At 45.2% G+C, this 15,825-nt stretch overlaps 1 protein-coding gene across 2 annotated transcripts in view; it reads left to right on the forward strand.

Annotated features, from left to right (window-relative positions):
• mdh1b (malate dehydrogenase 1B, NAD (soluble)) overlaps positions 1-15,825 on the forward strand; it is a 65,210-nt gene that overhangs the window by 25,374 nt on the left and 24,011 nt on the right. For both annotated transcript variants that reach the window (XM_068036075.1, XM_068036076.1), the window contains exons 4-5: positions 8,186-8,328; positions 10,775-11,274. In XM_068036075.1, coding sequence (XP_067892176.1) covers positions 8,186-8,328; positions 10,775-11,274 — 643 coding nt within the window. The remainder of the gene's footprint in view (positions 1-8,185; positions 8,329-10,774; positions 11,275-15,825) is intronic.

Genomic DNA, 15,825 nt, shown 5'->3' on the forward strand with positions numbered 1-15,825 from the left:
CTGGTGCTTGTTTGAAAGTTCTGGTGATGAGGCATTCTGCCAAATGACTTTGGCAGTCTGCTCAGGGAACCATCCGACAGGATCCATCATCTCCTTTTCCCGTAAGGATAGGTGATATGGAACGTTCCGCGGCAATGTGACCAGATCCATCCTTCGCAACACCGGGGACAGATAGAACCTCAGCACATAATGACACTTGGTGTTTGCGTACTGGGGCTCTATGCACAGTTTGATGCAGCCGCACATGAAAGTGGTCATCAGGATGAGGGCGACGTTGGGTACATTTTTCCTGCCCTTATCCAGAGGTTTGAACATCGTGTCCCTCCGGATCTGGTCTATTTTAGATCTCCAGATAAAACGGAAAATGGCTCGGGTGACCACCACAGCGCAGGAGTGGGGTATGGGCCAGACTTGCGCCACAGACAGCAACAACATGAGCGCCTTGCACTTGATGATCAGGTTTTTACCCACAATGGAGAGAAATCGCTGCTCCCACGTGCTCAGTTTATGGTGTACCCTGTCTACTCGCTCCTTCCAGGTTTTGGTGCACGACCAGCCCTTCCGAACCATATCCCCAGCACCCTCAGGTAGTCTGACCTGACGGTGAAGGGGACAAAAGATCAGTTGGCCCAGTTCCCAAAGAACATGGCCTCACTCTTGCCATGGTTGACTTTGGCTCCCGAGGCCAGTTCGAACTGGTCGCAGATGCTCATCAGTCTGTGAACGGACGGCGGATCCGAGCAGAAGACGGCAATGCTGTCCGTGTACAGGGAGGTTTTTACTTGAGTGCCTCCGCTGCCTGGGATTGTCACCCCTCTTATGCCCGCATCCTTCCTAATCGACTCAGCAAAAGGTTCTATACAGCAAACAAAAAAGACAGGGGAGAGAGGGCAGCCCTGTCTGACTCCAGATTGAATTGGGAAACTTTCTGATTCCCACCCATTGATTGATACTGCGCTGCTGATGTTTGTGTAGAGCAGTTTGATCCAATTGCAAATTCCCTCCCCAAACCCCATTTTGGAGGGCACGTCCATCATGTAGGTGTGCGATATCCTGTCAAAAGCCTTCTCCTGGTCCAAGCTGATGAGGCAGGTGTCCACCCTCCTGTCCCGTACATAGGCGATCATATCCCTGAGTAGCGCAAGACTATCAGAGATCTTACTGCCGGTAGAGCAGACTTAACCTGACTGGCGATGACTTTGGACAGAATCTTGTAGTCAACGTTTAGCAGTGAGATGGGCCACCAATTTCTGATTCCCGCCCTCTTCCCCCTTCCGCTTGTAGATGAGGGTGATGATGCCTTTCCTCATGGATTCTGACATGCTGCCGGCAGAAGCATACTCTCGTATAGTTCCTGCAGGTCTGGGCTGACCCAGTCCCACAGAGCCGAATACAACTCAACCAGTAAGCCATTGCTTCCGGGAGTTTTACTCGTCTCGAAGGACCTGACGGCGTTTGTCAGCCCATCCGGAGTTAGCGGTTTGTCCAGTCTCTGTCATCTGAGACCTCCGTGATAGATGAGAAGAAGGACTGGGAAGCCGTGCTGTCCATGGGCTTCACGTCTTCCAGCCCAGCATAAAAGGATTTCCTGATCCTTAGTATGTCGGATTGCGAAGACGTTACCGAGCCATCCTCTTCCTTCAGGCTGCTGATAACAGAGCTCTCTCTGTGTACCTTTTGGAAGAAGTAACGTGAGCACGTCTCATCCTGATCAACGGAGTGGACTCTGGACCGGAAGATGATCTTGGAGGCCTCCGCAGCAAAGAGCAAGACCTGCTGGCTCTTCACCTCTTGGAGATCCTCCTTGACCTCGACCCCCATCGACTGCAGCCAGAGCAGATTTTGCATTCTTTTCTGGAGTCGGGACATTTCCCTCTGTCTCTCTCTCTCGCTCTCTGAACACCTTTGAAGATAAAGAACCTCTTGACGTTCTCCTTTCATCGCCTTCCACCAGTGAACTGGAGACTCAAAGAGGGGTTTCACGGTTTTCCAACCTTTGTAATCCCTTTTGAGTTCCTCAATGTTCTCTGGGATCAGCAGTGTAGCATTGAGCTTCCATGTCCCCCTGCCAACCCGCTGGTCGTCCTGTAAGTGACAGTCGGCCAGTGAGAGGCAGTGGTCAGAGAAGAACACCCGCTTGACATCGATGGATCTGACCGTGACAGCACGGAATACAAACAGGAAGTCAATCCTGGAACAGGCAGACCCATCCAGTCTTGACCAGGTGTATCTACGCTGCGCTCCGTCTGCAGATTTGCTGAAGACGTCGTGCAGCTTGGCATCTTTTGCAGTTTCCATTAGGAATCTGGACGTAGCATCCAGTTTGCTGTTGTCACTGCTGGATCTTCCAGCTGCATCGATGGTGCAGTTGAAGTCACCGCCTAGAATGACCGGCCTGGACGTCACCAGCAGCAGTGGGAGCTGCTGGAAGATGGTCAGCTGCTCGTTGCATTGAACCAGGGCATACATGTTGATCAACCGGAGCGGAGCATTGTTGGACATTACGTCTGCTACGAGGAGGCCACCGCCCACCACCTCCTTAACTTCAGAGATGGTGAAGTTACCTCCCCGCAGCAGAATACCCAGGCCAGAATAATGGGAATCATTACCCCCTGACCAGATCGATGGCCTGTGGGACCACCATCCTAACCATTGCCTGTAGGTGCTGAGCTGTGGTATTCAACACTCCTGCAGAAACAGTAGGTCGGCTTTGACCTTGGCGAAGTAGTCCCAGGTTGCAACACATCGCCTAGTGGATTTAATGCTACGCAAGTTAATTGAAGCAATCTTTATAGCCATTTTTAAGTTAGTTGTTGCTTCCCACACCAGTTGTCCTTGCTAGTCCCAGTCCTTCGGTATGTTCCTCCATACCCATAGTGTACGCAAGCTGTTTCACGTTCGTTGGGCTCAGAAACCCCTCCTGGTTTCTCATGGGGGGTTTGTTCCGCTGGGGTGACGTCGGGGAGAGGGGGGGTGGTCTTGTAGGTAGCAAGGCTTGGGCTGTCCTTTGCTGTTGGTGTCTTTCCCCTCGAAGACATTACTGCTCCCGGCTTCCCGGAGCTGGAGTGCGCCCGACGCTTCTTTGCTCTCTGTGTCTCAGAGCTGGAATGCGCTGGGCAGGTCGCTAGGTTCGGCACTTTGGGTTTGGGGCGCGCTGGGCCCATCACAGCTTCCAGTGCTCCGGAGCTGGGGGGCTTTATCTTCCAGCTCCTTTGAGTTCTGTTGCTTCTTTTGCAGGTGCCGTCATTCTGGCCCTTCCTCGTCCAATGAGGAGGAGCTGCCGTAGTCTGTCTCAGATGGTAGCCTCCTCTTGCCACTGGTTTGGGTGGTGGCCTGTTCTTTTTTGGGAGGTTTTTTCTTTGTGGTTTTCCTTTGTCCCACTTGCCACTGATCAGTTTGTCCAACTGCTGCCTCCTCCTCCATTGATTCTATCTGTAGAGGAGGGATTTCCATGCACGGGGTACGTGTTGGGTCGCTGGTTGCAGCTGCCTCCCCTTTCTTCTTCTCAGGTAGACTTTCTTTGCTGCGGAGAGGGTTGCTTGTCTCCTTCCCAAAACCAGCCGCATTCACCGTTCCTTCTCCCGGCTTTTCCTTGGACCTTGCCGCCTGCGCATACTTGAGGCAGTATTTGGGGCAGGTTTTGTACCGGTGGCCGGCCTCACCACACAGGTTGTAGCACTTACTCTGCTTACAGTCCTTGGTCTGATGGCCTTCCTTCTTGCAGTTCTTGCAGACGACTGTGCTGCAGTTAGCTGCCATGTGACCAGATTTGCCACAAGTGCGACAAACTCTGGGCTGCCTCGCTTAGACCAAGAAGCCTCATCTTCCCCCGATAGTGAAGCTGGAGGGAGGATGGATGATGGCTCCGCTGGCATTGACCTTCAAGGCCACCTTGACCTGCTGCTTGCTGGTCCAGATCCCAAATGGGTCCTGGACATCAGTGCTGCTGCTGGCCACCTCGACGTATCTGGCAAGGAAGGTGAGTACATCCACGACAGGAACATGGGGGTTATAGAGGTGAATTGTCACTACCCGGTCACGTTGCGATGGCAGCATGAAGAGTGGCTCCAGTATGAGGATGGACAGCGGTGCCTGGTTTCCCGTTTCCTTGAACACCTTCAGGAACTTGATGCATTCCGCCATGTTCCTGAAAGTCATGTCAAAATATCCATTGCTGGGGAAGTCCTGCAGGCAGAAGATGTTCGCAGCTTGGAATCCACAGCAGTCAATAAGGATTGTCTTAATGAAGAAGGTACGGTCAACCGGTGCACCTCCTTCCTTATCCTTCACTACCACCCGAATGGTACTCCCCGGACTCCCCGGCCTGAAGCTCTAGAATTGGTTACATCCATTTTACTCAAAACCTACCTGGAACAGGAACAAAGGCCACTGATCATGCTTTCTTCCCCTCACCAATCTATCTGTCACAGATGCATCTGCCCATGACAGTACTGGTAGGAGTGGCTACTGCATAGTCTTTGTGGAGGTGAAGTTCCATCTTCACAATGAGGATACCCTCCATTGTGTAGTGTGGCACTACCACCAGGCTAAATCAGATACATTCATAACAGATATAGCAGTTCAAAACTGGTCATTCATGAGGTGCTGTGGACCATTAGCAGCAGAACTATATTCAACCACAATCTGTAATCCCATGTCCCAGCATATCCCTTACTCTACCATTACCATCAAGCCAAGGGATTAAATCTGGTTCAATGAAGAGTGCAGGAGGGCATGCCAGCAGCAGCAGCAGCAGCAGGCATACCTAAAAATGACGTAGCAACCTGGTGAAGCTACAATACAGGACTGCGTGCAAGCCAAACAGCGAAAGCAGTACGCGATAGAGCAAAGCAATCCCACAACTAATGGATCAGATCAAAGCTCTGTAGTCCTGCTACATCCAGTTGTGAATGGTGGTGGATAATTAAACAACTAATAGGAGGAGGAGGCTCCAAGAACATCCCCATCCTCAATGATGCATGGGACTGCAAAAGACGAGGCTGAAACATTTGCAACCATCTTCAGTCAGAAGTGCCGAGTGGATGATCCATCTCAGCCTCATCCTGAGGTCCCCAGCATCAACGATGCCAGTCTTCAGCCAATTTGATTCACTCCACGTGATATCAAAAAAACAGCGAAAGGCATTGAATACAGCAAACGCTATGGGCCTGACAACATCCTGGCTGTAACACTGAAGACTTATGCTCCAGAACTAGCCGTGCCCCTAGCCAAGCTGTTCCACCTACAACACCTTCATCTACCCTACAAAGTGGAAAATTGCCCAGGTATGTCCTGTCCACAAAAAGCTGGACAAATCCAGTCCAACCAATTACCGACCCATTAGTCTACTCTCAGTCTTCTTCTTTGGCCTCCTTGTCTGGAGAGACAATGGGTAAGCGCCTGGAGGTGGCCAGTGGTTTGTGGAGCAGCGCCTGGAGTGGCTATAAAGGCCAATATTAGAGTGACAGACTCTTCTACAGGTGCTGCAGATAAAATTGGTTGTCAGGGCTGTTACACAGTTGGCTCTCCCCTTGCGCTTCTGTCTTTTTTCCTGCCAACTGCTAAGTCTCTTCGACTCGCCGCACTTTAGCCCCGCCTTTATGGCTGCCCACCAGCTCTGGCAATCACTGACAACTGACTCCCACGACTTGTGATCAATGTCACAGGACTTCATGTCGCGTTTGCAGACATCTTTAAAGCGGGGACATGGACGGCCGGTGGGTCTGATACCAGTGGTGAGCTCGCTGTACAATGTGTCTTTGGGGATTCTGCCATCTTCCATGCGGCTCACATGGCCAAGCCATCTCAAGCGCCGCTGACTCAGTAGTGTGTATAAGCTGGGGATGTTGGCCACCTCGAGGACTTCTGTGTTGGAGATACGGTCCTGCCACCTGATGCCAAGTATTCTCCGGAGGCAGCGAAGATGGAATGAATTGAGACGTCGCTCTTGGCTGACATACGTTGTCCAGGCCTCGCTGCCATAGAGCAAGGTACTGAGGACAGTCTACTCTCAAGCAAAGTGATGGAAGGTGTTATTAACAGTGCTATCAAGAGGCACTTACTCAACAATAACCTGCTCACCGATGCTCAGTTTGGGTTCTACCAGGGGCATTCGGTTCCAGATCCCATTACAGCCTTCATCCAAACATGGACAAAAGAGCTGAATTTCAGAGGTGAGGTGAGTGTAACTACACTTGACATCAAGGCAACATTTGACCACGTGTGGCGTCAAGGAACCCTTGTAAAATCAAAGTCAATGGGAATCGGGAAAACTCTCCACTGGTTGGAGTCATCCCCAGCATAAAGGAAGATACTTGTGGTTGTTGAAGACCAATCATCTCAGCCCTAGGGCATCACTTTAGGAGTTCCTCAGGCTAATTTCCTAGGCTCAACCATCTTCAGCTCCTTCATCACTCCATCAATGACCTTCCCTCCATCATAAGGGCTGAAGTGGGGGTGTTAGCTGATGATTGCACAGTGTTCAATACCATTCATGATGCCTCAGAGTCTGAAGCAATCCATGCCCGCATGCAGCAAGTCCTGGACAACATTCCGGCTTGGGTTAAATAGTGGCAAGTTACATTTGTGCCAGGCAATGATCATCTCCAACAAGAGAGAATCCAGCCATCTTCCCTTGACGTTCAACAGTAATGCTATCACTGTATACCTCACCATCAACATTCTGAGCATCACCACTGACCAGAAATGTAACTGGACCAGTCATATAAAGACAGTGGCTACAAGGGCAGGTCAGAGGCTTGGAATTCTGCAGCGAGTAACTCACCTCCTGACTCCCCAAAGCTTGTCCACCATCTACAAGGCACAAATCAGGAGTGTGACGGAATACTCTCCACTTGCCTGGATCAATGCAGCTCCAACAATACTCAAGAAGCTCGACACCATCCAGGACAAAGCTTGATCGACGCCCGATTTGCCATTTTAAACATTCACTTCCTCCACCACTGGCACACTGTAGCATCAGCGTGTACCATCTACTAGATGCACTGCAACAACTCTCCAAGCCTCCTTTGACAGCACCTTCAATTCTGCAGCCTCTATCATCTAGAAGGACAAGGGCAGTAGACACATGGGAACACCACCGCCTGCAAGTTCCCCTCCAAGTCACTCACCATCCTGACTTGGAACTAGATCGCCGTTCCTTCAGTGTCACTGGGTCAATAATTTGGAGGGCAACGAATTAAAAAGAAAATAATTCTCCAACTTATCTCTGACTCCACATGCTCTGACCTTAATCACAAGTCTCTGTGGTACCTTATTGAAGGTACCTCTTGAAAGTCCATGTATATATCATCCACTACATTTTACTTTTCTACTCTTTCTGCTACTTCTTCAAAGAATTCAACAAGGTGAAGATTGGCCTTCCATTTAAAAATCCATACCAACTGTTCTTTATTATATTTTTGGTTCCTAGTTGTTTATCTGTTGCATCTTTATATTGGGTATATGACTTTGTGGGATTAAAGTATCACACAAAGACACAGATACCACCAAGTGTTTTTGTCCTAGGGGTATAATTTCCTCCAGTATTTAATGTTTTCACATAAAATTCTTTCGTATGCTGTTTTAACACTCAGAAAACATTTGAAGACTTGCATTCATATAACACCTTTCACAATCACAGGACATCCCAAAGCACATGACCGTCAATTAAGTACTTTTGAACTGTAGATTCTGTCTTATTGTAGGAAATGTGGCAGCCAATTTGCACACTGCAAGGTCCTACTAACAGCAATGTGATAATGACCAGATAAATCTGTTTTAGTGATGTTGATTGATGAATGAATATTGGCTGTGGAATCCTTAACATCCATCTGATGGGACATACAGGAGTTGGGTTTAACATCTTGTTCAAAGGATGGCATCTCTGACAGTGCACTATCCCCTCAGTACTGCACTGGAGAGTCAGCCGAGATTTTGTGCTCACGTCTCTGGAGTGGAGCTTTAATCGAGGCTCCACTGAGCCAAGGCTGACACATTCTATTCTGAGCAGGTAATGACAGTGTTCATTCTCAAAGGACATTAAACTCTTGGAAATTCAGTATCAGTAGGAAGAAGAAACCATAGTGACCTGAAAAACAGGAGTGAAGGACAGGCAAGTGAATTATTCCTGCAGTGAAACTTGCATAAGTCAATTGCTATGCTTGCCTGCTTGCTTTAACTTTAGGGTTATTATGGTTTCACTTCTGATATAATGACTGCACACATGATCAAGATTGCAAAGGAGAACTTCAAGACTCACCAAAACCTGCAGGATGAAGAAACATTCAACAAGAGTCGAATTAAACTGATGCCAATTTGGATTAGTGGGTAAGTAGAAATAGTTTTTTCTCATAGCCATCAGTTTAATTTAATTTATTCCTTTAAGCTTTCTTCAGCACATTCTTCCTCATAATTGTCATCCTTTGACTATTGAGCACTTCTAATTTTCGCTACTGTGTAGGCCTCTCTGCATGTACAAGCACAGGGAAGAAAGGCATACTTCAGTTTTTGATTGTGCCCACCCATCTAATAGATAAGTCATTATACGAATTAGGGCAGAAATAGGCCATTCGGCCCCTCGAGCCTGCCCTGCCATTCAATATCATGGCTGATCTGTTTCTGTTTCGATCCCACGCTCCCATCCACCCTTGATAACCCTTGATTTTCTTGTCTAACAAGAATCTATCTATCTCTGTCTTAAAAATATTCTTTCTACTGTCATCCATTCCAAAATTTACAAGCCTTAGCCTATTTCAACTCCTGCTTATCCCTATAAACTGATTCATAGCTTATCAGAAGATGGGTCCCATTTGCACAGGTTCAGTTACTGAATAAAGAATCTGGCGTATCAATTCAACTTTAAATTGAAATCCAATAACATAGCTATCAATTTGCTTCCGAATAACAAGTCATTTGTTTATTTGAGAGGTGACCTAATAGAGGCCTTTAAAATTATGAAGAGATTTGATAGAGCAGCTGTAGGGAATATGTTTCCACTTGTGGGGAATCCAAAACTGGGGGCCATGAATACAAGATACTCACTAATAAATCCAATAAGGGATTCAGACAAAACTTCTTTACACAGAGAATGGTTAGAATGAAAGACTTGTTACTACAAGTTGTAGTTGAGGTGAATTGCATTTAAGGGAAGCTAGTTAAGTATATGAGGGAGCATGGAATAGAAGGATAGGGGTCGATGAAGTAGGGTAGATCAATCATGTGGAGTATAAACATTGGCACAGACTGTTTAGGCTGAATGGCCTGTCTCTCTAGGTAATTCTAAGTTTTGGTTATGTAAACAATAAAATCACGAAAACTAAAATATACATCCTTTATAAAATGTATTCTCAAGCTACATTAGCAAGTGCATAACATCTTCATTGTAGTATTCTTTCTTTTTCTCACAATAGCATACTTGTGGTACTTATTACATGCTATAGAAAGATTTTACACTGGATGGGAGCAGAAAATGGTCAAAGGGGGAAAGACACTCCTAATTGCTTTTTAATCTGAGTTTTAAAACTTTGCTCTGATCTTTCTCCATTTTTTAATGTAATCCTTTAGCAATCTTCTGGTTACCAAGTTTAATGTGGCATTAGAGTGGCTATTTGGGAGCTTGTGAGCAAATTCACTGCATGGAACTGCATTTCACAACTGCCATTTTGGTTATAGAATTGTGACTATAGTATTGTGATGCTGTTTTTGTGCTTCTGTATTTGGTTTGAAATAAAATATTAAAATGCACTTCAGTATACTTGCTTCCCCTCCCTTCCTCTCACATAGGTGATGCCTTAAGTATGGGGTGCAGTTGCTTGTTCCCCCTCCAGGGGGCCAGGAGGCCAATTTCATGTGTCAGCCCGACAGTAAGTGTAAGTGTGCACACTTGCATAGATCAGGCTTACATTCCCTTGAGTATAGAAGAAGAACGGGTGATTTAATTTAGGTATTTAAAATGATTAAAGGATTTAATAAGGACTATTTTCTCTGGTGGGGAGTCCAGAACAAGGGGACATAACTTAAAAGTTCCTCAAAAAGATGAGTTGAAAATGTCAAAATGATAGATTTTTGTTGGGTAAGGGTATTCAGGTTTAAGGAACCAAGGCGAGTAAATTGAATTAAGATACAGATCAGTCATAATTCAATTTAACGGTGGATCAGGCTCAAGGGGCTGGATAGTCTCCTCCTGTTCCTATGTTTGAAATAAGTGTTATTGTAAAATGATCAGAAGCAAGAATCCTGGTTGAAGATCCCCCTTCCCCCAGCACCCCCCACCCTGCCCGCGACCTCCCCTTCCTTGCCTGGGAACATTGAAAGCACTTGCATTGTTCCCCTTGTTTCCCCAGCAGAAATCAGAGACGTAGAGGTCAAACATGCAACCTACCTGATCTATACGGCTCAATACCATACCAAACAGTGGGCTTTAACCATTGAGCTGTCAAGGAAGCTGAACATAGCAACCTGAATCCCAGAAACGGCAATAAATATGTACAGCACATAGAAAAAGTATTATTTTCTAACGAAAGTGGATATATTTCTCAATACTTTGATTGTATAAATACTATATACCAGATGGCTATGTTACTTAAGGAACCCAATGGGCATAGAAATCTTGCAATCTCATTGTGTAGTCCTTATGCAGTTGGTTCCACTCATAATGCTTTTTTGCATAAATAGCCATGTCGGTCTCTTTAGTGTAAAAACCATTAGTGAATATAATCTGGACAGCAGAGGACCACTTACATTGTTCACTTACATAACTTGCTTCATATTTTAGAGCACTGGCACCGGCATATACTAATCTGATCCCTACCTTGGTAAATGGTGAGGTGTTTGGTCAAGAAAAATTCGTCAGCTTACATCTGCTGGACGTTAATGGCTCCTTAGACGTATTGCGTGGCTTGCAAATGGAGGTTGAAGATATGGCCTGGCCCCTGCTCCGTAAAGTAACAGTGCAAAATAACCTAAGAAAGGCTTTCATGGATGCCGAGATTATCATTATTCTTGACGATATTGATCCAGACGAGAGTCAATCAATTGAAGACTGCTACAGAGAGATGGCCTCTATCTACCAAGAACTTGCCGTTAGGATTGACACCTTTGCAAAATCCAGTGTCCGTGTACTTGTGGCCGGTGATTACATCTTGAATTTGAAAACACACATCCTTACAAATAATGCATATTCTATTGATCGTTGTAATTTTGTAGCAGTGCCAACTCAAATGGAAGGAGAAACCAAAGGACTGCTAGCTAGGAAGTTGAATGTGAAGACACAAGGTGAGTACATTTTGCTCTTTGTTGCCTCTTTCAAACCTCTCTGCTCCTTCATACAGATGCTTATCTCCATAGAGTCAAATCCATTGCTGGCAACAGATCAGTCAATTAGTCAACATAAAGAGTTGAAGAGCCCCGCGATATTGTTATGATCCTCTAGTTTTTTTTTTCTTTTCCGGGAAGTGTGTGCCTTTAAGGCAGCAAGCTCCAGGGACTGAGTCAAAGAATGCATTCTCATTGCCGTAGGATACAGCCAGCTTCAATGTGCATTCTCGTTGCCGTAGAATGCAGCAATTTGACGAACAAGGACAAAGAGGCAATGTTGCTGATTGATGTTTGAAACTAGCTGAAAAACTGGCTTTTGAGACACAGGTAACAGACGCAGCCAGACAGCTGGACCAGCATGAACAGAACAGATATCTCTGATAATTTAAACTGAAGGAAGGGAAGTTACGCTGTGACAATCATAAGATCATGAGAACTAGGAGCAGGAGTAGGCCGTCCGGCCCCTCGAGCCTGCTCCGCCATTCAATAAGATCATGGCTGATCTTTTCGTGGACTCAGATCCACTTACCCGCGCTCTCACCGTATCCCTTAATTCCTTTATTGTTCAAAATAGCTTTAAAAACGTTTACTGAAGAAGCGTCAACTACTTCACTGGGCAAGGAATTCCATAGATTAACAACCCTCTGGGTGAAGAAGTTCCTTCTTAATTCAGTCCTAAATCTGCTCCCTCTAATCTTGAGGCTATGCCCTCTTGTCCTAGCTTCACCTGCCAGTGGAAACATCCTCTCTGCTTGTATCTTATCTATTCCCTTCATAATTTTACATGTTTCTATAAGATCCCCCCTCATTCTTCTGAATTCCAATGAATATAATCCCAATCTACTCAGTCTCTCCTCATAAGCCAACCCCCTCAACTCCGGAATCAACCTAGTGAACCTCCTCTGCACCCTCTCCAGTGCCAGTACATCCTTTCTCAAGTAAGGAGACCAAAACTGCACACAGTACTCCAGGTGCAGCCTCACCAGTACCTTATACAGCTGCAACATAATCTCTCTGCTTTTAAACTCAATCCCTTTAGCAATGAAGGACAAAATTCCATTTGCCTTCCTAATTACTTGCTGTACCTGCAGACCAACCTTCTGCGACTCATGCACAAGGACAGCCAGGTCCCTCTGCATAGCAGCATGCTGCAACTATTTACCATTCAAGTAATAATCCTTTTTACTGTTACTCCTACCGAAATGAATGACTTCACATTTATTAACATTGTATTCCATCTGCCAGACCTTTGCCCACTCACTCAATGTATCTATGTTCCTCTGCAAAGTTTCACAGTCATCTGCACACTTTGCTCTGCCACTCATCTTAATGTCATCTGCAAACTTTGACACCCTACACGTGGTCCCCAACTCCAAACCATCTATATAAATTGTAAATAATTGCGGTCCCAACACCGATCCCTGAGGCACACCACTAGTGACTGATTGCCAACCAGAATAGCACTCATTTATCCCCACTCTCTGCTTCCTGTTAGTCAACCAATCCTCTATCCATGCTAATACTTTACCCCTAACGCCATGCATCCTTATCTTATGCAGCAGCCTCTTGTGCGGCACCTTGTCGAAGGCCTTTTGGAAATCTAGGTACACCACATCCACTGGGTCCCCATTGTCCACCTTGCTCGTAATGTCATCATAGAATTCCAAAAGATTTGTCAAGCATGACCTGCCCTTCATGAACCCATGCTGCGTCTGCCCAACGGGACAATTTCTATCGAGATGCCCTGCTATTTCTTCCTTGATAATAGACTCAAGCATCTTCCCCACTACAGAGGTTAAGCTAACCGGTCTATAATTCCCCATCTTTTGTCTACCTCCCTTTTTAAACAGTGGCATCACATCTGCTGTTTTCCAATTTGCTGGGACTACCCCAGAGTCCAGCGAATTTTGGAAAATTACCGCCAGTGCACCTGCTATTTCTCCCGCCATCTCTTTTAGTATCCTGGGATGCATTCCATCAGGGCCAGGAGACTTATCAATCCTTAGCTCCATTAGCTTGCCCAACACTACCTCTTCCGTAATAATGATTGTTTCCAGGTCCTCACCTACGTTCGTCTCTTTGTCAATTACTGGCATGTTATTAATGTCCTCCACTGTGAAGACCGATACAAAATACCTGTTCAATGCCTCGGCCATTTCATCATATCCCACAACTAAATTCCCCTTCTCATCCTCTAAAGGACCAACATTTACTTTAGCCACTCTTTTTCATTTTATATATTTCTAGAAACTTTTGCTATCTGTCTTTATATTCTGTGCTAGTTTTATCCCTCAAAAATTCTAAAGCCAAATTGATTCATTAAAAAGTGTTTGCAAGTTGTTAATTGCTGAATTCATCGCTGGAGAAGAAAAGCATCACTTCAACTGCTGAACTAGACTACGGACTGATCTACTGTTGAGGAACCATTTTTTTCCCCATTGGACGGCTGTGAGGACTCCAGGCAACCACGTTGGAAGATTCCACTTCAGGAGCGTAAATCTGCAAGGACCATAATTGTTTCTATTTTAAATGTTGTTTATATCTTAGTAGTGTTTAAGAATATAGTTTTTTTAATTAAACAGTTAATTTGTTGATCTAAAGACACCTGGTTTGGTTAGCCTCATTCAGGGCTTTATTGATGGTACAATTTGGCTGGGTCTTTAATTTGGAAAGTTTAAAATGATATGTTAGGCGATTCGTGTGGGGGGGGGGGGCGGGGGGGGAACTGAATCAACAGTGTGTTTTTCCCACCACAATCAGAATCATATATTTTGATTGAGGGCTTTGTCGTGAGCGTTTGATCGTAACATATTAATTGGGGCTTGTCCAGGATTTAATCATATTTAGTTAAGCGGCTCATGTCTGGGATCAGAATCAGACTAATTTGGAGGGCTCGCATTTGGAATCATATTAGTTACTTGTCTCTGGGATAACATTTAAATTGGGGTCTTGCGTCTGGCATCATATTTAATTTCTCTCGCATTTGGGATCATATCAATTGGAAACTCGATTGTTGGGATCTAAATCTCACGCCAATTACAAAGAACTAAAAGTACGAGGTTTCTTACAAAATAAGGTACAGTCTATACTATTGTAATGGCATTAGTGGTTGCAGCAGAGTTTTTGGGAAAGCAGAATGTTTCCCTTAGTGACTTGATAACTAAGAACAAATTAAAAGAATTGACAGCGAAATTGGGGCTGGAATTGAAATTAAGTGTCAAAAAAGCAGAGATAGTCGACATAATCGCCAACATCTGGAATCAGTAGAAGAAGATGATGATGATGAAGGTGATGGGGATAATGATGAAGGGGACTATGAGAGACAAGAAGGTCGTAGGTCAGAGAGTGATGCAGTGGTATTGGCTAGGATTCAGTTAGGAACTAAAAAACTTGAGGCTGGAAATGAATTAAGAAAACTTGAATTGGAAAAAGAGGAAAGGGAAAAAGAAAAAGCAATAGCAATAGGAAAACTTGAATTGGAGGAAAGGGAGAAAGAGAGAGCATTTCAGAGAAAAAGTGAAAAAGAAGAGAGGGAATTTAAGTTAAAAGAGATAGAACTAAGACAATAGGTCAGTCTTGAATCCAGGGAAAATTCGGGTCAGCACGAATCTGAATTTAGCTCAGGACCCAGCGAAAAGTCGCTTAAATTTATACAGGCTCTTCCTAAGCTCGAGGAAAGGGACGTAGAGGCATTTTTCATATCTTTTGAAAAAATAGCCAAACAGATAAAATAGCCGAAAGAAAGCTGGACACTGCTTATATAGGGCAGGTTGGTAGGCAGAGCTCATGAAGCTTATGCCATGCTTCCTGAAGAGGCTTCTGCCGATTATGAGATGGCAAAAAAGGCTATTCTTGCTGCGTATGAGTTAGTCCCTGAAGCTTACCATCAGAAGTTTAGGAACTTATGGAGATTGATTGGGCAGACATATTTAGAATTTGAGAGGGTAAATCAAATTACTTTTGACCGTTGGATACGGGCATTCAAGATAGAAACCACATAAGAGAACCTTCGAGAATTAATTCTCTTGGAAGAATTTTAAAACTCCATTCCTTCAGTAGTGAGAACTCATATAGATAACCTGAAAGTTTTGAAAGCTAGGCAAGCAGCGGAAATTGCTGACTATTTTGAGCTTGTGAATAGGCCAACCTATTACGTCCGTCACCCTCATAAACCCGAGAAGGGTAGAAGGTGGGAGAGTGAAAGGAAGGCAAGTAGCCAGGGACACGAAGGAACAGCTGGGAATGCCCAGAATTACCTCCTTAGGTCAGAAAGGAAGGTGCTGAGGGTAGAAGTGAGGTTCGCAAGCCAAAGTGTTATCATTGCAACAAAACGAGTCATCTTCGTTCAGAGTGCTGGAAATTGCAAGGTAAACCAATAGGACTTGTTGGGGTACGCAAAGCTAGTGCAGAGGAAAAGACTCTGAGTATAGCAGACTAGGCTATAGCTTTAACGACAGCTGTGAAACCAGATACTAAAATTGAAAGGAGTGTAGAGGTTAAGAATAAAAT

This window comes from Heterodontus francisci, chromosome 7 (genome assembly GCF_036365525.1).
Source record: "Heterodontus francisci isolate sHetFra1 chromosome 7, sHetFra1.hap1, whole genome shotgun sequence".
NCBI lineage: Eukaryota > Metazoa > Chordata > Chondrichthyes > Heterodontiformes > Heterodontidae > Heterodontus > Heterodontus francisci.